Below are 22,926 nucleotides of genomic sequence, written 5' to 3' on the forward strand. Positions count from 1 at the left end.
ATAACACAGTCCCTATGCCAGCACCTAAACTTTTGATCTATAAAGACGTAAGAAATTAGGTCCAGTTTTGGAAGATAGTATCATCATTAACTTTTATAATGCGGCACAATAGGAAAAAAGGTGTGTTTTATATACCTGTGCCCACAATTTCTTTTGTTTGCATGGACATGATTTCATAATCATAAGTAAAATTCCAATTTATGAAGTATAAAAATCCTTGTGACCTTACTAAAGTTTTTAATATCATTTAGATGAAATACAGATTGGGGGTGGAGAGTGGGAAATGAGATGATTAACATACACCAGTGTGGAATCGTTGGGGTAAAGAAATTAGTGGGGTAATATAGTCCTAATCCTAATCCTCCTTATATATTTTTTGCTATTCACTAGTTTTAAAAAAAAAAAAAGGAAGTTTTTTGAGTCAAGCATTGCGTAAGGCTATAGTGTTCCATTTATAGGTGTCCAAGTATGTTTTTCCTCTCTTTACAGATTGATTGTTAGAAATTTTTGGAGTGATGAAACTAGGTTACCTACAAATACCCTCGATCGTATGTTGGCTTTGTTAAATTCCTTGTACTCTACCAAGATAGAAACCCAATATTTGAGTTTAGTGACGAATTTTCTGCTTGAAATGACCAGCAAGAGCCCAGATTATTCCAGAAAAATGTTTGAGCATCCACTTTCTGAATGCAGATTTCAGGTGAATTGTAATATTTGTGTAATGCTATAGAACTATGCAGCAGTGTCCAGTTATCAATGTAGCAGTTACCTTTGTAGAAGTTAAATAGAGCTGAAGTAATGAAGGAGACTGAACGTGTGCTGTGTTCTACATCAGTAACAGCTGAGGCAGTCATGGGTTATTCAAGTTCTTAGGAGTTTGATATTTATTTTGGGAGGATAACTTCATATTTTTAACGTGAACTTTTATTTTAAAAAAGTGTAGGTAAGAACTTACTTATAACTCAAGTGGTAATTATATATGATGTATGCTAATTGTCAGAGATCCTTTTGTTAGATTATGTGTTATGTGCTAATTAAATAAATAAAAAGGGCACCTATAGCTTGGAAAGATAACTGAATAAATAAAGAATCAAATTGGGGGTTCTAGTGTTGTTACAGCAGAATAGCAGAACTGATACTAAATGACTGCTTTGTATTTGAACCAGGATCATGCAATGTTACTGAAATATGAACAGTTGTCATATGGTTCTGTATGTTAAGGAGACCAGTCAGTACTGAATTTAAAGTGATGTATTACATACTAGCCATTTTATCTCAATGGTTGAAAAAAGTTTCAGTTCCCTGTGCTCTTATTAAGACCTTTTTGCATGTATAGGACTTCACTATTGATTCTAACTGGCGTTACCGAAGTACTGTTCTCACACCAATGTTTGTGGAGACTCAAGCTTCCCAAAGTGCCAAGAGGAATCGGTTACAAGAAGGATCCCTTTCAACTCCGGGGTCACTAGGTGGTCAAGTGAGGGCTACCCAACAGCAGTATGAATTCACACCTACACAGAATATCAGTAAGTATAGATCAGCATGTTCTGGAGCTCTCCTGTTCCCCAAAGCAACAATTCTACTTTCCTTATTCCTTTTGTGTATGCTTTTTTTAAAAAGCAAAGGTATAAGTAAATGTGTATCATTTTTATGAAAACATCTAAACACTCTGGTCAGCTGTAAATTGAAGTACTGTATATACTCGATCATAAGCTGGTTCGTTTATACGCCGACCCCCCCCCCCCCCCGCCCCAAGATGGATAAGTAAAAATGGAAAAAAATGTATGATCCATTCCTAAGCCAACCCTATAATTCAGGGGGCATTAAACTTTGGCTCCCAGACCATCAGGATAAGCTGCTGGCAGGCTGAGATAGTTTGTTTACCTCGAGTGTCCGCAGGCACAAAGGTAAACCTAAGTAAACGAAAAGAAAAGGAGTACTAGTGGCACCTTAGAGACTAACAAAATAAATTGGTTAGTCTCTAAGGTGCCACTAGTACTCCTTTTCTTTTTGCGAATACAGACTAACACGGCTGCTACTCTGAAACCTGTCATTAAGTACACAAAGTGTCCCGGCATGCCAGCTGCTTACCCTGACGAGCCGGGACAGCAACTGGTGGGGAAATTTTTTGTGGGGGAGAAGCTGGGGGTCAGGGGAGTAACCCCTGTGACCATCCCCCCACGTGACCCCCCAGCCCAGGACCCCCACATTCTCCCTATCCCATCCCTTCCCACCTTATCTGGGGAGGGCCAGACGGGGCAGCGTGGCCGCAGCATGTTCCAGCGGGCTGGGCTGGGTGGCACAACCACAGTGTGCTCCAGCGGGTGGCGCGGCCACAGCCTGCCCTGGTTGGCGGGGCCGAGCGGCATGGCTGCAGCCTGCCAGCCCTGGAGCTGCAGCTGCTTTGGAGGCTGGGAGGAGAGTAGCGTGGCCAGAAGTGGAGAGACTCTGGCCCCGCCTCTTCCCTTCTGGCTCTGCTGGCTCTGCTGCCTCTCCTTGCTCTCTCTGTTGCGGGGAGGGGCTGTGTCCCACCTCTCCCTCTCTATACCCGTTCATAAGCCAACCCCCTCCTCTGGTGCTTCAATTTTTAACTAAAAATATTCGGCTTATGAATGAGTATATACGGTATGTTACTAATTTGTTCCAGTTCCAAAGTAGTAAGCCCTACACACTTAGTTTGCATTGATTGTTCTTATTTTTTTAAGCCTCATGTCCAATTAAAAAGATTGGCCTCCCAGCTGAACATTTTACTTCCTGTTGTTCTATTTAGGTGCAAAAATGCAGCATTCATTAGATAATAATTGGACTCTTCTTCTTTGCTTATGAGCAACGTGCCTCAAGTGGCAAGTGACCAGGATTCATCACTGAATTTGGTCCACTGGTTGGATCATTAGCTTGCCCGGGCTGGGTACTGATGGGGACCAAGATGTGAATGCTGATTTCCCCCCATAATTGGACTATAAAAATGGGAATTGTGCCCTTGTTTGGAAGGAAATTTTGTGCATGTTTTGACTTAAATGAAGTCACAAACTGATATTTCATATTTCTGCTTTTTACAGGTGGGAGAAACTCTTTTAACTGGCTAACAGGAAGCAGCATTGACACACTGGCAGAGTATACAGTCCCTTCATCATCCGAATCATTGTCCTCATCCATGCTGTTTGCTAGCAAGCGGAGTGAGAAATCACAGAGGGCAACCTTAAAACCACTGGGACCCAATTTTGGGAAGAAAAGGTTGGGTTTGCCAGGAGACGAGGTGGACAGCAAAGCTAAAGGTATCAATACCTTATTGATGGAATGCCAATGTTGTTTATAAATTTTTTTTTTGTTTTTTGTTTTGTTAAAGAAAAACTGACTCTGTGTGCTAATGAAGTAGGTGGCAGAACATCATCTTTGGGATGTTGTAATGAAGGGACAATCTGGAAATTTTGCTTCCTGTCATATCTGATGTAAGGAGCATGTCAGATGTGAATCCTTCAGTTTGAATGGGCTACTGTACCCTACTTAAATATATATAAATATAAATAAATATATCAAATGTGGCTGTTCATAATATAGGTGGTGTTTGAGTAGTGGAGTAGTAGTAGGTGTCTACAAAATGGAATGTTGTTGGCTAAAATGATAGGGTAAGTAACACCTCCATTGTCTAAAACCAGCATTCCTTATTTATGTTTCTTGTTCTCTCCAAGATGACCAGAAGGGAAATGCCAGGGAAATCTATATTTCCTTGTATCTTCTAGATTTGTCTGAGTGTCTCCATAAATGAACCTAACAAGTAGTAAACATTAAAACAGTTACACCGGACCCTCTCTAGAATGCAGGATTTGGGATCCATGCGCAGTACCGCGTTATAACGAATTGCAATTAAAGTAATTAAATTTGGGATCCATGGCCGCGACCGCATTTTATGTGAATTTGCGCTATATAGACATGCGTTCTAGCGAGGGTCTGGTGTATTTCTTTTTCAAATAATTTGAGTAGTGCCTCAGACATTTTTCAAATGGATTCCAATTTGGCAGCAGAATTAACTATTGTTCTTATAAATCAATCTCTGAAAATGAGCTTTCACTTATCCACTCCAGGTCTGAAAAACACTAGCATCGTTCTGGAATTGCTTAGAGGTTTTTTGTATGGTTAGTTAAAAATAAAGTGTGAGGCAGACAGCTCTGGAGTTTGACCCCTACAACATGGGCAGTGTACCTCATGCTGCCAGGTCAAGGTACTTCAACCCTGTTTCAAAAGGAACATACTCAAAGTACGGCCATGTCTACACTACGAAAGTACTCGGATTTTACAGAAGTCGATTTTTGGGAACAGATTGTAAAAAGTCGAGAGCATGCGTCCACACTAAGCACATTAATTTGGCAGTGTGCGTCCACAGTACCGTGGCAAGTGTCGACATTCCAAACGGTGCACTGGTGATGCACCCACAGTTCCCACAGTCTCCGCTGCCCATTGGAATTCTGGGCTGAGCGCCCAATGCCTGATGGGGCCAAAAATTTGTTGCGGGTGGTTATGGGTAAATGTCGTCAGTCAACCCTCCCTCCCTCCCTCCCTCCCTCTGTGAAAGCAATGGCAGACAATCATTTCGCGCCCCTTTCCCTGGATTGCCGGAGCAGACGCCATAGCACGGCAAGCATGGAGACCGTTCAGCTCACCGCAGCAGTTATGACCATTGTAAACACCTCGCGCATTATCGTGCAGTTTATGCAGAACCAGCACCTGAAAAACCAGGTGAGGAGGTGATGGCAGCATGGTGATGAGGACATGAACACAGATTTCTCTAAAACTGCAGTCCCTGGCAGTTTGGAGATCATGATGTTACTGGGGCAGGCTCGTGCCATGGAACGCCAGTTCTGGGCCTGGGAAACAAGCACAGACTGGTGGGACCGCATAGTGTTACAGGTTTGGGGTGATTCCCAGTGGCTCTGAAACTTTCGCATGCGTAAGGGCACTTTCATGGAACTTTGTGACTTGCTTTCCCCTGCCCTGAAGCGCAAGAATACCAAGAAGAGAGCAGCCCTCACAGTTCACAAGCGAGTGGCAATAGCCCTGTGGAAGCTTGCAATGCCAGACAGCTACCGGTCAGTCAGGAATCAATTTGGAGTGGGCAATTCTATTGTGGGGGTTGCTGTGATGCAAAGTAGCCAACGCAATCATTGAGCTGCTGATATCAAAGATAGTGACTCTGGGAAATGTGCAGGTCATAGTAGATGGCTTTGCTGCAATGGGATTCCCTAACTGTGGTGGGGCTATAGACGGAACGCATATCCCTATATTGGGACCGGACCACCAGGGCAGCCAGTACATAAACCGCAAGGGGTACTTTTCAATGGTGCTGCAAGCACTCGTGGATCACCAGGGACGTTTCACCAGCATTAACGTGGGATGGCCGGGAAAGGTTCATGACGCTCGCGTCTTCAGGAACTCTGGTCTGTTTAAATGGCTGCAGGAAGGGATTTGCTTCCCAGACCAGAAAATAACTGTTGAGGATGTTGAAATGCTATAGTTATCCTTGGGGACAGCCTACCCCTTAATGTCCTGGCTCATGAAGCCGTACACAGGCACCCTGGACAATAGTAAGGAGCTGTTCAAGTATAGGCTGAGCAAGTGCAGAATGGTGGTAGAGTGTGCATTTGGACGTTTAAAGGGTCACTGGCGTAGTTTACTGACTTGCTCAGACCTTAGCGAAACCAGTATGCCCATTGTTATTGCTGCTTGCTGTGTGTTCCACAATTTCTGTGAGAGTAAGGGGGAGACGTTTATGGCGGGGTGGGAGGTTGAGGCAAATTGCCTGGCCGCTGAATGCACACAGCCAGACACCAGAGCAGTTAGAAGAGCACAGCAGGAAGTGCTGCACATCAGAGAAGCTTTGAAAACCAGTTTCATGACTGGCCAGGGTACTGTGTGACACTTCTGTTTGTTTCTCCTTGATGAAAACCCGCCCCCTTGGCTGCCTCTAAATTCCCTGTAAGCAACCCCCCCCACTTCGATCACAGCTTGCTTGCAAAGGAAATAAAGTCACTATCGTTGAAAAAACGTGTATTCTTTATTAATTGATTATAAAAATAGGGAGATAACTCACAAGGTAGCCCGGGTGGGGTGTGGGAGGAGGGAAGGAAAAGGCCACTTCAAAACTTGTTGAATGACAGCCTTCTGTTGCTTGGGCTGTCCACTGGGGTGGAGTGGTTGGGTGCCTGGAGCCTCCCACCCCGCGTTCTTGGGTGTCTCGGTGGGGAGGCTATGCAACTTGCGGAGGAGGGAGGGCGGTTAAACAGGGGCTGCAGCAGCAGTCTATGATCCTGCTGCCGTTCATGAAACTCCACCAGATGCCAGAGCATGTCCGTTTGATCCCATAGTAGCCCCAGTGTTGCATTATGCCTCCTCTGATCTTCCTGCTGCCACCGTTCATCGGCCGCTTTCCTGTACTCTGCTATTGTGTCCCTCCACACAGCTCTGTCAGTGCCGGACGACTGCATGAGCTCAGAGAACATTTCATCGCGTGTGCGTTTTTTTCGCTGCCTTATCTGAGATAGCGTTTGGGGCGGAGGAGGGATGCTTGAAACATTTGCAGCTGCTGGAGGAAAAAAAGGGAGTGAAATATTTAAAAAGATATATTTTTACAGAACAATGGCTATACTCTTTCACGGTGAACAACACTATTCACATTACATAGCACATGTGATTTTGGTACAAGGTCGCATTTTGCATCTTATATTGAGTGCCTGCGGCTTTGGTGTTAGAGATCACACGCAGTGCTGGGCAACAGAATTAGGCTTGCAGACGGCCACGGTAAGCCATAGTCTTCCGGCTTCTGCAACCTTCATAACAGCAGCCCCCTTTCCCATACCAAGCAAAGCACATTGAGTTGGCCATTTAGTACTGCAGTTTTCCTGTTAACATGCAGCAGCAGAAACCAAACTAACTCTCCCCTCCTCCCCCCCCATCTCCCCCAATTCAATTCTCTGGGATTATCTGGGATGATCGCTTTACCCCTCCCCCCATCACATGGCTGGTATCAAGGAAGATCCCTGCTAGCCAAACGCGAACAGCTCAGCGCCAATTCCCACCACCACCACCACTGCGTGGCTGACTGTGGGGAGGATTTCTTTTCAGCCACAGGCAAACAGCCACCTCTGAATGTCCCCTTAATTAAATTCCCCTATTTCAACCAGGTTACCATGAACAATATCACTCTCCTGAGGATAACCCAGAGAGAGAGAACGGATGTTGCTTGAATGCCAACAAACACCGGGACCATACGCTGCCAGGCTTTGTCATGCAATGATACCAGATTACTTGCTACTAGCATGGCATGGTAAAGTGTCGTTCCCTGGAGGACGGAATAAGGCTGCTGTCCCCAGAAACCCTCTGCAAAGGCTTTTAGAGGACCTCCAGGAGAGCTTCATGGAGATGTCCCTGGAGGATTTCCGCTCCATCCCCAGACGCATTAACAGACTTTTCCAGTAGCTATACTGGCCACGAATGCATCCCAAGTTCTCAGGGCTACTTAATCATTAAAAAACTCTTGCTTTTATAACATGTATTATATTTTAAAAGGTACACTCACCAGAGGTCCCTTCTCCGGCTTGATTGGGTTGGAAGGGTATTTCAGTCAGGGTGATAAAAAGATCCTGGCTGTCGGGGAGAACGGTGTGCTGTGTGCTCTCCTCAAGCTTGTCCTCCTTCTCCTCATCTTCCCCGTCCGCAAAATCCTCAGGCATGGCGGAGAGCACCCCATCATCGGAGTCCATAGACAGGGGTGGGGTAGTGGTGGCCCCCTCCTAGAATTGCATGCAGCTCAGTGTAGAAGCGGCATGTCTGGGGCTCTGTCCCGGAGTGTCCATTTGATTCTTCGGTTTTCTGGTACGCTTGTCTGAGCTCCTTAAGTTTCACACGGCACTGTGTTGCGTCCCTGCTATAGCCTCTGTCCCTCATGGCCTCGGAGATTTTTTGAAATGTTTTGGCATTTCGTCTTTTGGAACGTAGTTCTGATAGCACGGATTCATCTCCCCATACATCGATCAGATCCAGTACCTCCTGTTCGGTCCATGCTGGAACTGTTTTTTGATTCTGGGACTGCATGGTAACCTGTGCTGATGAGCTCGCCTGGCCAAACAGGAAATGAGATTCAAAAGTTCCCAGGGCTTTTGCTGTACACCTGGCCAGTGCATCCGAGTTCAGAGTGCTGTCCAGAGCGGTCACAATGGTGCACTGTGGGATAGCTCCAAGAGGCCAATACCTTCAAATTGCATCCACATTAACCCTAATTCGAAACGGCGATGTCAATTTAGGGATCTGGGGCAAAAATTGGGGATTGGTCCTGCTTTGAGCAGATGGACTAGATGACCTCCTGAGGTCCCTTCCAACCCTGGTATTCTATGATTCTATGATACTTAACACAGTGCTCAGGGATTTCAGCTTGTAGTAGGGGGAGCCTCAGTGCTGGTACACCATAGTGAATTCAGCTCAGCACCTGTAGCTAGACTCCTAATAGACCCAGAATTAGCTCTGATATTCCACAGTGGAGAGAGACAGAGGTGCAATTGATGGTTCAGGCCCTCACAAAGGGGCCCACACCACCAGGTACTAATACCTGTCTCCAACCTCTCTCAATTCACAGTTTGGGGGGAGGGTTAGCTCAGTGGTTTGAGCATTGGCCTGCTAAACCCAGGGTTGTGAGTTCAATCCTTGAGGGGGCCATTTAGGGATCAGGGCAAAAATTGGGGATTGGTCCTCCTTTGAGCAGGGGGTTGGACTAGATGACCTCCTGAGGTCCCTTCCAACCCTGATATTCTATGATTCTATGAATTTGAGCGCTAATCCCCTCGTTGGGGAGGAGTACAGAAATCGGTTTTAAGAGCCCTTTATGTCGGGCGGGAAAAAATGGCTTCGTTGTGTGGACGGGTGCAGGGTTAATTCGATTTAACTCTGCTAAATCTGACATAAACTCGTAGTGTAGACCAGGCCTAAGAAGAGGTAGTTCAGTTTCCATGCCAATCAATCCATAGTCTTCCTGTTGAGACTGCTAGCCGGGTGTCTGTTGTGATGGTGTAAGTTGTTTATGGGCACCTGTTTACTAAGATTTGGACTGAGATCACAGATTTATTTCATATAGGGCCCCACTGAACAACCATTGGAATGATTCTTTTCCATTACTGTCCTGGATTGGGTTTGAACCACTGAGGCTTGAGATGGAAAACCATATAATCTATTACCAAATCTCTGAATCTTTTCAACTCTGTTGTTTACAGAAGCTGCAAACATGCTGAATGCTTTTCAGAACTTGGATAAAATACAATACTTGGCCTGAGGCGTTTACACTCTATTTATTACATAGACAGTAGTACAATTCACTCACAAATTTTTACATACTTACAGGTCAGACATAGAATGTACATGAGGAAGTGCTGATGAAAATTGATTGACATAAGTTAAGGTTTTCTTTAAAGGGGATAGCTATAAGGGTGGATACTCAAAATGTGTGTGTAAATTGTTGGTGCTTACTCATTATTTATTAGGTATAGATGAACGGGCAGAAATTCTAAGGTTGCGCAGGCGTTTCTTAAAGGACCAAGAGAAACTCAGCTTGATTTATGCAAGGAAAGGTGTTGCTGAACAGAAACGAGAAAAGGTTTGTTTGCTTCTTAATAGTTAGAGATTAAAATCTTTGACTAACAGGATGTGTTAGCTGTTTTTGAGAAGTCTGATATTTTACCTATAGAAGCATCATGCCATTGGAAAATTATGGTGTTGGGTACCATTGGAAGAACCTAGATAGGTTCTGTTACAGAGATGGTATCTGCAATTATGTTTTGCAAGTTTTATAATATATTATTTGTGTGTGTAATGCTGAGTGTGACTTAAACTTCTCCAGTAGGGAAAGCGCTGGGCGTATTTACTCCAATCTCCCATATTGTGTGGGGGTATTGGACTATGTGATTTTGTGCACCATTTGTATCACAACTCCTAGGAGCGATGGTGCAAGTTAAAAATGAAGGGCTATTCTTAACTCTAAATTCCTCAACTGTTATGGTATACTGTGAAACTCTAAAATTACTTAAATGTTTCTTGTTTGCAGATGGCATAGTTTTCCAGTGTAGATGTCTTATTTAGGTGCGTAACGTTACTGTGTCCTGTTAATTGGGGTGATAACCACCCACAAGTCCCAGTATCTTCAGTGAGTTGAGGGTACTCCCTTTTTAGATGTCTAAATATGGATTTAAATTAACTATTTTTAGATACCTACATTGGAAAACTGGTCAGTTTCTGTACTCTACTCAAGATCTGCAGATACATGCAAACTTGATAACATGTCCAGTGAGCCCTGTTCTATAATGCATCTCTGACAGCATTCACCCTCGGGTACAGAACATGAAATGGCTGATGGAGTAACCTGAAATGTGTCAAACACAATGTCACAAACACATAGTATGTGTTTGTACAGCATGTAGCACAATGGGGTCCTGATCCATGATGAGCTCCTAGGCACTATGAATAACAATATTTTAGCCTGTGTAAAATGTGATACTGGATTTCCTTCAGGGTTTATAGATTCCAGTTTACTATGTGTCAAGTCTTGACAAAATTATCTAAAATAATTTGTAGTAGCTGTTTATTTAACCCATTCATGTTAGATGTGTAATATTCACCTTTCTCACATTTTTGCAGACTCTGATAGGTTTAATGAGGGTCATGTTACTAAAAATGAAAGCACTGTTGCCCAGGAACTGATACAGTTGGACAAGAAAGTACACATGGAGGACAAAGCCTCGCATCAATATTGTCATGTCTGATGGGGCAGCAGGAGTGAATAGATACCAGCCAAAAAAAATTTCTAGTGCTCTGGGAGCTTCACCAAAGCTCTAGTTCCCCCATGACATATCTCTTGTAATCTTTTGAAAGAGTGATCCATTTAGAAGGAAGACGAGGCATAGAGGTGTGGAGGTAAAAAAGCCCAAAAGAGCAGGAGGAGGAAGAGGAAGGATTTGAGCAGAAGAAAAGAAATTGCAGTCTCGTCCCCTCACTAGCGTGCACACTCTTCCAAGACGTAGAAATGCAATTCCAGGTGGTCCGGATAGCAGTAGCAACATATATGTACTTTTTTTGCAGGGAATAGGGAGGAAGCAAACCCCAAGCCCTTTTTACTGTTAATCTACCCTCCTGCCCCCTTGCCAAAGCCCATCAGTATTTTCACTTGTATAAAAGGAAAAAGGCAGAGGCATCTGGAGAGAAAAGTAAATGTTTGTGTACACGAGAGAGTTGCACCTGTTTAGTTTAAGATGTAATTAAAAATGGATTTAGTTAAACTGGTGCAAAAGGCTGTTTGGACAATCCTATTTCATTTTAAAGCAGGTTTATTTCTGTTTAGCTTAAAATAATTAGGAATAAGTTTAAGCCAAAATGAAACAAGCCATTCTTAAAACAGAGTGAATCTACAGGTTTGCGTACTGGTTTAGGCAAATCGGTTAAAAAATTGACTTAAGGTAAACTAATGCCACTTCTGTAGAAAAGGCATAAGATACAGTGGTACTAAGGAAGGGTGAAAGTAGCTTTAGGCTTTGTTTTTTGTTTTGTTTTTTTACAGAATAATCATTTTGGTGTTTGGTTTTAACTCATTATGATTTTTGTAACTTTTTTTAGCCATTAACACTTATGAGAGTTTTTAAAGGAATTGTTAAACTTGATCACATTTATTATATCTCCTCCATTAAACCAGAAACAGATTTCACTGAGTAGGTATTATGTGATCTTTTGTCTCTACATGTAATCAAGGCTGCTTTTTTGCTGGCAATTGTTGCAGGAGATAAAATCTGAGCTGAAGATGAAGCATGATGCTCAGGTCACGCTGTACAGGAGTTACCGACAAGGAGACCTTCCTGATATCCAGATTGAATACAGCAGCTTAATCACTCCTCTGCAGGGTGTGGCACAGGTCTGTCTTCTGTTCACAAGTCACTAGCCAAATGTTCCAAAATTGTTCTCTGCCAGACAAATTGAGTATGTAACAGCCAAGCTTTTTTCAAAATGATTAGTGATTTGGGGTGCCTCAGTTGTGGGATAACCAAGTTGAAGCACCTTAAAGGAGCCAGGTTTTCAGATGGTGGGTGTTCAGTACTTTCTGAAAATCAGGCCCCTTTAAAGTATCCTAATCTGGGGAACCAAAAATGAAGAAAAGGGTATAGCTGGCCTTTTACTCTTTCCCAGTTGGAAATAGCAGCAATTGTAGACTGGACTCCTCATCACTTTTGATGGTCAGGCTCTCACAGCATCTTTGGCCACCCTAGCCCACTCCCACCCCATCACAGTAGTATAGCTAGGAATAAGGGTACATAAGTCAGGCTTCATGAACAGTTTGCCTAAACTCCAGTCCCACTAAAGATCAGGGTGGGTTTAGGCTCTGTTACACTTGCAAATATCTACGTTCAATAATGTGTGTAAATCTGGGCTGATACTGTTCATCGCTATCTCTTTGCTCCATCCTCACACATGGATGACTTCCTATTTTGTCTTTTGAGCCAGCTGATCCCTTGTCCTGTCTCTTATGTCTTTGGGAGGGTGTTGGCTCTCTGCTCCCAAGTAGCAAGGTTTTTAGGGGAGATTGGGAAGAACACCTGGATGTAATTACTACCTCTCCTAGTCCTTTCAAATGGCATGGCTGGGTGGGATGTGAAGAATAGGATACATTCTGAGCCCTCAGTCCCTCCTATAGACAATGGTATACACACTCACTGAACAGGTTTAATAGAAAACTCCTTATTTCATACAGTAAAAGTACAGGGTCACACTTCACAAATGTTTTGAGTGAGTCATTTAAAAGATGCTGTATTACGTAGATCTTCCTCAAAATATCTAATATAGGTGAAGAAAACTAGTGGTCTCCTCTGACTGGCGCCCCCCCCCCCCCCCCGCCCCATTCTTTCAAAAGTCTCGATGCTTCAAATTTGGGCCACTTTGTCTGGAATACACCGTACTTGGCATGCAATGAGGACCTTCTTTTTAGCATTCTGAGTTACATTGTCTTAGTCACTTGTACTATGGTAATTGGTAATTTACAGAGAGATCCAGCGTTGGCCAAGCAGCTCTTCAGCTGTTTGTTTACTGGAATTTTGAAAGAAATTAACAAATTTAAGAATCCTTCTGAGAAAAACTGCATCACCCAAGAGCTGCTGCAAAACTTCAACCGCTTCCTCAGCATGACCGTGTCTTACTTCCCACCATTCATAGCCTGCATCCAGGTAAAACTTTCTGTGTGGTGTGTCGTCTTTGTCTACCCTAACACTGATTAATTATGGTGTCACAACTAATTCCAGGAAGTGCATTTTAATCCTATTAGAGGGTTAAGCCAAAGAAAGAGATGGAATATAAATGGAGGCAAACAGTGAATGAAGATGGCAAAATAACTGTTCTGTAAAAGTGAGAATGATGTGACATAGCAAATCCTTCCTACAGTTTTGTGTTCCATGTGTACTAAACAATAGATACCAGATATGTGACTTAGGCCAGAATGCCTTAAGGCAGCATTTCCCAAAATGTTGAAAACTAAGTCCCTATTCAGGAAGATGAAACCAGTTGCTCTATAGCACCACCACATGTTAATTAAAGACCTGTCCATTTTAATGTAAACATTTTCTTCACTCTGCCTGGCTAGTTTCTCACATGTACGCCAGAGGAGACATTGGGAAGTGCTGGTATAGATCTTCATAATGCTATACTTCCTTTCCTTTCTTACATAATTTGATGAGCAGCTGAAAATAATAGTGATGGCATTAAAGTATCATCACTTGGCAATTTGAAGTAGCACCCATTGAGGTAAATAGGGTGGATCACACCTCAGAGCTACTGTTTCAGGCTCTCTGCAAATTCAGGCATGCATTGCTACATCTGGTACATTGAGGTCACATTTTGAAGGGGTTTTTTCTGCAACCACAACAGAGATACTTGTTTTTAAATAAAAGTTCAGAGAATAATTGAGAAGTCTGGGCATCCCAGCTGATCTTTCAGACTCGGTCAGGGGCATGCACTTCACATTTTCCGAAATGCTGCATTAAGAAATACTTTGAGGTGTAAGGCTCGCAGACATTGATAGCATTTGTTTTTTTTCCAGCAACTCTTACTCATTGCTTGCCAATGTCTTCAGTTTATTGCCTTACAATAATTACCAATGTAATGCAGACAGCTTCCTACTGAAGGGAAAGTTGTTCCCATTGACACTGATCTTCGACCCTTTCTCCTTTGCATCCTCTTTGATGTGTTTCCGTATCACCAACACACAATTTTTAATAGCATGTCAGCTCCAGTTTTATGTTAATTTTCAAAGAGTCTAGTAAAATTTATGGTTATCCAAGTAATCACAGTAATAATTAAACACTTCTCATATACAAACCTCGCTATAGGTTAACATCTCTTCTCGTTTGAGTTAATTTTGATCAATCCATTTGTAATTTATGAAACTCTGAAGTCACTACAAAATAACATGCCTTTAGAAAGGCAATTAGTTTAGCTTCAACTCTCTAGCACAAAAATTTGAAAAACCTGATCTGTGGCAGCAGGTGTCATTCTTATTACGGTGAAACGCTGCTGTTCTGCAAATCATGTCTAGTGTCAACCCAGTTTTCTAAACTGTGATAACCTCACTTCCTAGCACTTAATATTTGAACATATGAAAAATTACAGCTTCCTGTTTACTTTCCTCTCTGCAGCTGCACATAAAGTTGAATGCTTTGGGAATTATTCTGTGCTTTCCAGGCCAGCATCTCACTATGGCTTTCTATTCATCATGTATTCCCTCTTGACTCTTTTTTTTTTTTTGCTGGTTCCCAAGCTCAGTATTTTATTGTTACTTGCATTGAACTGTGCTCCCTGCCTGTTCTCCTCTATCAATATTGTTGTTGTATTTTGGCAGCTCACTGTATGAAATTTCAGAAAATTATGGAAAAATAAAAGTAAGATGAAGATACACAGCAACTAAATTGTGAGATTCTGCTTCTGCTGTTACTTTTTCACCTTTAAACTTAATAAAAAGCACAGGAATGGAGCTCAGAGAAGTCACCTGGTATTTCCACCAGCTGCTGCATAAATGTGGGGTTGGAAGTGAAAACAATTTAAAATTATTCATGAGAATGGCTTAATTTTTTTTAGATGTCTGGTTTGAAATATTTAGGTTTCAGAGTAGCAGCCGTGTTAGTCTGTATTCGCAAAAAGAAAAGGAGTACTTGTGGCGCCTTAGAGACTAACAAATTTATTTGAGCATAAGCTTTCGTGAGCTGCAACTCACTTCATTGGATGCATTCAGTGGAATAGTTATGTTCCCTAACATTCTAAGCCTGGCCTTGGCTTTATCTCTCATCCCAAGGCCTTCCTGCCAAAAATTAGGTAGGAAACGTGACATTCTTCTTCGAGAATGTGGGTGCTTCACTTTAGGTGCCTTGATGCCCTGCACTTGTAATGAGAGATTTGTGGTAGTAGATTTGTGGTAGCTGCCTCGTGCCGCTCCGAGTGGTTACATGGTGGTGCGTGCAGCCTTAGCCTCAAACAGGCTAAGCCTTGAGCCTTAGCCTCAAACAGGGTTTACCCTTGTTTTTCCTCTGAGACCGATTCAGGCGTGCCAGGCTCACCTGGTTTTAAACACTGCCTAACTTGTACGCTCTTCATACTGGTCTCTGACGGCCATGCTCAGTGTGTCTGCTGCCTCAGCGAGACACACGTTACTCAAAAGTGCCCACATTGCAGAAAACTGACGGCCAGGACCAGAAAAACCAGGGATCTCCAACTGAAGTTCCTCATGATGGAGAAATCCCTCAGGCCAGCCTTCGACCCCATGTCCAGGTCGCACCCTGGTCAACGGTCACCAGCAGCAGCCTGTGATAGGGGCTCTGCTCCAACAACAGCTGTCAAAGAGCCTGTTCTTAGACAGGTTCCAAAAAACAGTCGCAGACATTCCTGCATTGAGAGTTGACCAAAAGAAAGCAATTTCCTGATGAAGGATCTGCCCGAGGACCGATGGCACCGAGAGTTCCTGACAAGCTAAAGACCCTATGCGGGCATGGTCTAATGGAGTTTCACGTACTAAAGTGAAACCTTCCAACTCGGCACCCATAGAACCGAAAAAGGTCTCGGCACTGAGCGGTACAGTGGTGCCACCTGCCATGGCTAGCATCATTTGAGGCCTGAGGAAGTACCTGACCACTACTGCAAGGAGTTGTCATACCCGCCTACTTCAGGCTACGTTACCTCTTATTCTGGAGTACCTCCTGCACCTGAAACAGCAAGGCCTGGCAGTGTCGTCCATAAAGGTACACCTAGTGGATATCTCAGCTTTCCAACCCGGAGTCTTGGGACACTCTGTTTTCGCCATCCCCATGGTTGGCCAGTTTCTCAAGGGCCTGGACCAGCTACATCCCCAGATTAGACAGCCTGTTCCTGCATGGGACCTTAATTTGGTCCTCTCCAAATTAATGGGGCCCCTATTAGAGCCACTGGTGACTTGCTCCCTCCTCTACCTGTTGTGGAAGGTAGCCTTCCTAGTGCCTATTACATTAGCAAGAAGAGTGTCTGAATTGAAGACCCTTACCTTGGACCCACCTTATACGGTTTTCCACAAAGACAAGATGCAGCTGAGACCTCCCCTGGCTTTTCTGCCTAAAGTGTTGTTTCATTTCCATACCAGCAAAGTCATATTCCTGCCTGTTTTTTTTTTTAAATCCAAAACTGCATACCAGTAGTGTGAGCGTAGGCTGCACTCCTTGCATTACTGGTCTCATCTCAAATAATATCTTCCTGGATCACGTCCTATATCTGTGTTGCGAGCTGGCCAAGACACCAGCTTCAGCATTTACAGCACACTCCACAAGGGCATAGGCCTCATCGGTGGCATCCCTGGCCCAGGTCCCAGTGCAAAAAATTTTCAGGGCAGCAACTTTGTCCTCCATACATATGTTCACCTCTCGTTACGCCATCGTCCAGCATGCCAGAGATGATGCAGTCTTCGGCAGAACGGTGCTTCAATCCGAGATTTCGTAACTCTGACCCCACTGCCTTTGTAAGGCTTGGGAGTCATCTAATTGAATCGATATGAACAATCACTCGAAGAAGAAAAAATGGGTACTCCCCTTCTCATAACCGTTGTTCTTTGAGATGTGTTGCTCATATCCTATCTGCCTTTCCCTCTGTTGGAGTATCCGGCAAGAAGGAACTGAGGCAGCGCTGGGTTGGCAGGTTCTTATATTGGGCTCCATGAAGGCACCACTCCAGGGGGCTCCACTGCCAACCCGACGGGTGCTGTTAGGGGAAAAACTTTCCAATGACTGTGCATGCAACGCACGCACACCTAATTGGAATCGATATCAGCAACACATCTTGAAGAACAACAGTTATGAGAAGGTGAGTAGCCATTTTTTACTGAACAGTCGGAGACTAAGCACAAGAAAGACCTGTATCCATAAGTGGAAACGATTTTGCACCTGGTGCAGCACAAGAAAAACAGATCGTACCACAGTTGTCCCCCCACCTTGTTATCCTTGGAACTTATTCTTTGTTGCCCTTATCCATGAAGGTGACCTTCCTCATTGCCATCACGTCCGCAAGACGAGTGGGAGAATAAGGTGCCCTAATGGCACACCCACCTTATACAACATTCTTTAAAGATAAAGTAATCCTGCGACCACATCCAAAGTTCGTACGCAAGGTCGCCTCTCCTTTCATTTAAGTCAATCCATTTACTTATCTGTATTTTTTCCAAAGCCACATGCGGACGGAAGGGAGGTCTCACTCCACATGCTGGATGTTCACAGAACATTAGATTTCTACGTTTGAAAGAACAAAAACATTTAGAAAATCACCTAGACTATTTGTTTCCATAACAGAATGCTCAATGGGTCAAACCATTTCAAACCGGAGACTGTCCAAATGGATATCTGGATATATCCATTTGTGCTACCAAAACAACCTACAATCTCCACTGGGAGTTCGTGCACACACCACCAGAGTGCTGGTAGCATCTGTAGCCTATCACTGACATTTTCAAAGCAGCTACCTGGGCATCAGTCCATACTTTCACTAAACACTCTGCTTTAGTACAACTGTTAGCATCAGATGCTCACTTCGGACTCATGGTGTTATCTGCTGTCGACAGACCAACCCCAAAGCCCCTCCCCTCCACTGAGGGGCACTGCTCAACAGTCACCTAAAGTGGAGCACCCCTGGGGGCATTCCTCGAAGAAGAAGACAAGGTTACTCATCTTGTGCAGTAACGGAGGTTCTTCTAGATGGGTGTCCCTGTGCATGCTCCACTACCCTTCCCCCTCCCCTCTACTTCGGAGTTTCAGGCCAATTCTCTGAGGCAGAGAGAAAACAGGAGGATAGTTGGCTGCGCACTGCTATGTAAACGCTTGATGTGGCGCGAGATGGCTACAGTGCGTGCGCAGCCCAACCACACTGCCGCTACAAACCTCCAATTACAAGCGCAGGGTGTCAAGACACCTAAAGTGGAGCACCCACAGGGACAACCATCTTGAAGAACCTCAGATGCTGCACAAAGTGAGTAACCTTCTCTTTGCTTCTCTAGAGAGGATGAATGTAATTGACATGTGACACTGAACAGCATTCTATAGTCAATCCATTAACTTGAAATCATATTATACAACCTCTAGATGGCTGCCATAAAAAATCACATTAGTTGCCTTCATAAGTAAATTTTTTGGCCACAGTTTCCAAAAGTGTATTTTGTTTAGAAGTTGGAGAGTTTTCAGTGTTGCATGAATAAAGCATTTATCACCACTCTAAATTCCAGTGCTGCTTTTCCTGGTGGCCATAACTAGAAAATCCGTGTTTGTAAGACAGTTACTTGTATAGTTGTCGAAGTTTGGTTAAGGCATTTTTTTTTTTAATTTTAAGCTAAAAAATGGCTTTCAGACTTCTCTACTGTTTTAGTTTTATTTTTTAATGTGCATTTGGACTTAAAAAAACTTGAATATTGTGTTTCAGCTAGATGTAATTTGAAGCAGCCAGTAATGCTGTGCCCTGCTGTGGATTAAGGTTAAATGGGAACAAAGATCCATCAAAACTGTATCACTCTGCTAAAAAGCAAGCAGAGCTGGACAAGCACAGTTAAATGTGTTTAGCTTCAGGTTCTGGTCTGCTAAAGCTGGACAAGACTTAGGCTCAGGGCCTGTACCTGAACGATCCAAGTCTTCATGGTTAATCCAGCCCTGGGCTTATAATAGAAATGCACCATTTAATAGATCCTTAACCTATTGTTGTTTAAAGAGTGCATGAGCATTAAATTAATAGGAGGAAGGACGTGCTGCAAACGAGATGGAAGTTATCATAATATCTGTAGTCACTCTGCCTGCCTTATGAAGAGAATGTTGGTTATCAGTGTAGTTCCAGCCACTTATCTCTCTATCACTTCTGTTGTATTTTTATATAATGCCCAACATCCAAATGGCAGGCCAGGTGCCTCAGCTGAAATATGCACATGGAGTAATGACCTATTTCTGTTGCACAGCTTCTCTCCTCATTGGATAATGCCCCTCACCGGTGGAATTTGGTGGTGGATTATTGTTGCTTGGAGACTCCAGGACTAAGCTCCAGTCTTCAGCTCAGGCCACCAGATTTTCTGCCTCTGGAACAATTTGGTAGTTCAGATTCTCCTGATCATTTTTTTTTTTTAAACTATCCAGAGCTATCCTGCAAACACCTGGCTTAAATCTAAGTGATGTTCCCTATGTGAGACATCACGTATGGGCTCTACAGAAGATGAATTATCCCATGCCTGTGACCAGCCAGCTGACCCTTGCACTGCTAAGGCACAGAGGTCAGAGTCTGACCAGCATGTCGGGTCCCCATCCTGCCCCAAGGAGCCATGACTCCAGTGCAGAAAAGACTGATCATGACCTTCTGAGGTTTTGGAGAGAGAGCCTAATGAGGAAGCTCTCTGGACAGCTCATGGAGTAGGTACCACAATAAACAGGCACCGAAGGGGAAAATATCCAGAGAAGATCCAGAGTCCCCACACCCAGATGTGGGTTCCCTCCTCTCTGGGGGAAAAAGGCAGAGCTCCTACGCAGCTCCTCTTTCTCCCACTGTGAATCAGAGGATTTTCATTATACTCATGGGTAAGTCCTGAAAAACCCAGTGACTTCCAAAAAAGCAAAAGTGCAAGCGATATCTTCTTAAGACGGTAATTAATATTATGAACAAGTGAGTTTGAAAATCAGGGGTTAAACTCTTTCTCCTTTGTCTTCTCCCCCTGAGGGAGCGTTTGCTGGGGTTTCTCTCCTTCATAGAGGTTCTCTCGTAGCTTTTAGCCCAAGGACCCTTGCTCTGCCAGGGAAAGGGGCTCAGACTGTGAAAGGTGGGAAGGGTCTTGCTCTCTACCCCTCCCCGCTCCACAAGCTGGCTCCACACTAAAGTCTTAGGAGCACTTGAGGCAGTTGATGACACAAATGGAGGCACATGAGTATTCCACTCTCCACAAAGGTGCACCTTCATGGGATTACAGAATGTTCAGAATTATCCTTCTCATGTTCAAAATTATCCTGATTTACTGAGTAAAGCGCTGAGTGGTACTAGGTTGCTCCTACAGTAATTACTTGGGTGCCAGCCTTCAGGCTCCCAGGAACTTTTAACAGGCTACTTCCACAATTGAGGTATGTGTACCACTAGCCCTCCTCTGTTTTGGGGTTCCCATGCCAGGATAAATAGCGTTCTATCTTTCTGCTGTATACAGCCAGGGGAAGAAATACCACACATGCAGCACAAAACAAAATAAAAATAAACCTCTACAGCACCCTATCAAGAGAAACAGACCCAATCATAAATTAACAGCTGTTGGAAAGGATTCATAGCCACCAGTTTTTTATAATGAAGGGGAACTTTGGATCCAAATGCAGAGTTCCTACCCAGAGATCAAAATAGATATGGCTTTGGCTGTAATTTTGCCGTAGGGTAAAGATTTGCAGGAATCCAAAACTTCATGGCATCAGTATTTCCTAAGGGGTCATCAGTAACCAGCTATTTCCAGGTTTCAGAGTAACAGCCGTGTTAGTCTGTATTCACAAAAAGAAAAGGAGTACTTGTGGCACCTTAGAGACTAACCAATTTATTTGAGCATGAGCTTTCGTGAGCTACAGCTCACTTCATCGGATGCATACCATGGAAACTGCAGCAGACTTTATATACACACAGAGAATATGAAACAATACCTCCTCCCACCCCACTGTCTTGCTGGTAATAGCTTATCTAAAGTGATCATCAAGTTGGGCCATTTCCAGCACAAATCCAGGTTTTCTCACCCTCCACCCCCCCACACACAAATTCACTCTCCTGCTGGTAATAAAAATAATAAGCTATTACCAGCAGGACAGTGGGGTGGGAGGAGGTATTGTTTCATATTCTCTGTGTGTATATAAAGTCTGCTGCAGTTTCCACGGTATGCATCCGATGAAGTGAGCTGTAGCTCACGAAAGCTTATGCTCAAATAAATTGGTTAGTCTCTAAGGTGCCACAAGTACTCCTTTTCTTTCAGCTATTTCCAGTGGCTAGGGTTGCTGATGCAATGCACCACTTTCATCCCTTGTGTGGGTTTCTCAAAATGCACCTGCTGAAATTCCTTCTGAGGACATAGAGCCATGCACTTGATGCAATGCAAAGTTAGGTGTCATTCTCAGATCAAATCCAAATGACCCTTTGGGGAAGGGTTAGTGCAAACATCATGCTGAAAGCAAACCTAGCTTTCACTCTAGACCCTTGCATACTCACTGTGGAATCAAGCATACTAGGAAGACAAATATAAATGAGATTCTGCATATACAATATACAGAACAACATTTCAGTTCATTTTGACGTCTCTATTAGGGTGTATATTTAAAAAATTAAAAAAGCAAAACGTGCAAATATGGACTCTAGGGGAGTCATTCTGTTGTCCATGCAATCCAATATCCTTTTTATGATAGTGGCCAATACCAACTGCATCAGAGGAAGGTGCAAGAAACCATTTCGTAGGAAATTGTGGTACTTGCAGAGAAAGTATCCTGCTAATTCCTGTTAGAGGTTGGCTTATGATTGAGGCATGAGTGTTTATATCCCTTCCATAATTAGGGAGTAACCAGAGTGAAAGCTTCTCCTTGGCAATGGAAAAAATGTCCTGGGTAGAGCAGAATCTGCTGCCTTTCAAGACAGTTCACGTAAAGGATACAGAAAAGAAAAAGGAGAGTTGTGGTCCTCTTGCTAGTCCTCCACTGGCCCAGAAGGCACACTGGACTTGCTAGATAACCAAGGACCCCACCTTGTACATGCAGAAAACACATGATCCGTTGAAACCGGGACTCCTACAGGAATACCTACAGTTAACAGCCTGGGTGTTGGAAGAGAAGTTCAGTTTTCAGCATGGATTCCAGAGTTCTGTCTGGAAACCAAACTGTAACAGTCAGAATATTTCATTCACTGGTCTGGTCAGATTTACATTTCTGGTGCTCTTTGGGGCAGGGACTGCTTCTTCGTTTGTGCAGTACCCAGCACAAAGGAGTCTGATCTCTAGATACAAATATTAATCCCAAAATTCTGGTAATCTCAGATACACTAGAGTTTCTCCAGGACTCTACAACCAAGTCCTACAACCAAGCACCTTTAGAAATGTGGGTACCAGCCACAGCAGCATTTTGTAGACAGGCACATCGGTTCCTCTGAGTATATCTGCCAAATTTAATTAGAAAGATGGATTAGACAAGCCTGTGGCTGGCATTTTTAGTCACCATTACCTCCAAAAGGAAGATTTTGGAATTAGTTCCCATATCCATACAAGAACCATGCTGCCTTTGTCATAAGGAAAAGGTTACTTTTAGAGCTCCAGAAACCTTTCTGTCCAAGGTAAATTTCTCTTTCCACAGTTCCTGGGAAATAGTTCTCCCATTGTTTTGTTCTAAT

At 43.6% G+C, this 22,926-nt stretch overlaps 1 protein-coding gene across 3 annotated transcripts in view; it reads left to right on the forward strand.

The window, feature by feature from the left end:
- PRKDC (protein kinase, DNA-activated, catalytic subunit) overlaps positions 1-22,926 on the forward strand; it is a 162,302-nt gene that overhangs the window by 100,718 nt on the left and 38,658 nt on the right. For all 3 annotated transcript variants that reach the window (XM_048840604.2, XM_048840606.2, XM_048840605.2), the window contains exons 57-62: positions 490-700; positions 1,337-1,526; positions 3,060-3,275; positions 9,522-9,634; positions 11,804-11,935; positions 13,059-13,238. In XM_048840604.2, coding sequence (XP_048696561.2) covers positions 490-700; positions 1,337-1,526; positions 3,060-3,275; positions 9,522-9,634; positions 11,804-11,935; positions 13,059-13,238 — 1,042 coding nt within the window. The remainder of the gene's footprint in view (positions 1-489; positions 701-1,336; positions 1,527-3,059; positions 3,276-9,521; positions 9,635-11,803; positions 11,936-13,058; positions 13,239-22,926) is intronic.

This window comes from Caretta caretta, chromosome 2 (assembly GCF_965140235.1).
Source record: "Caretta caretta isolate rCarCar2 chromosome 2, rCarCar1.hap1, whole genome shotgun sequence".
NCBI lineage: Eukaryota > Metazoa > Chordata > Testudines > Cheloniidae > Caretta > Caretta caretta.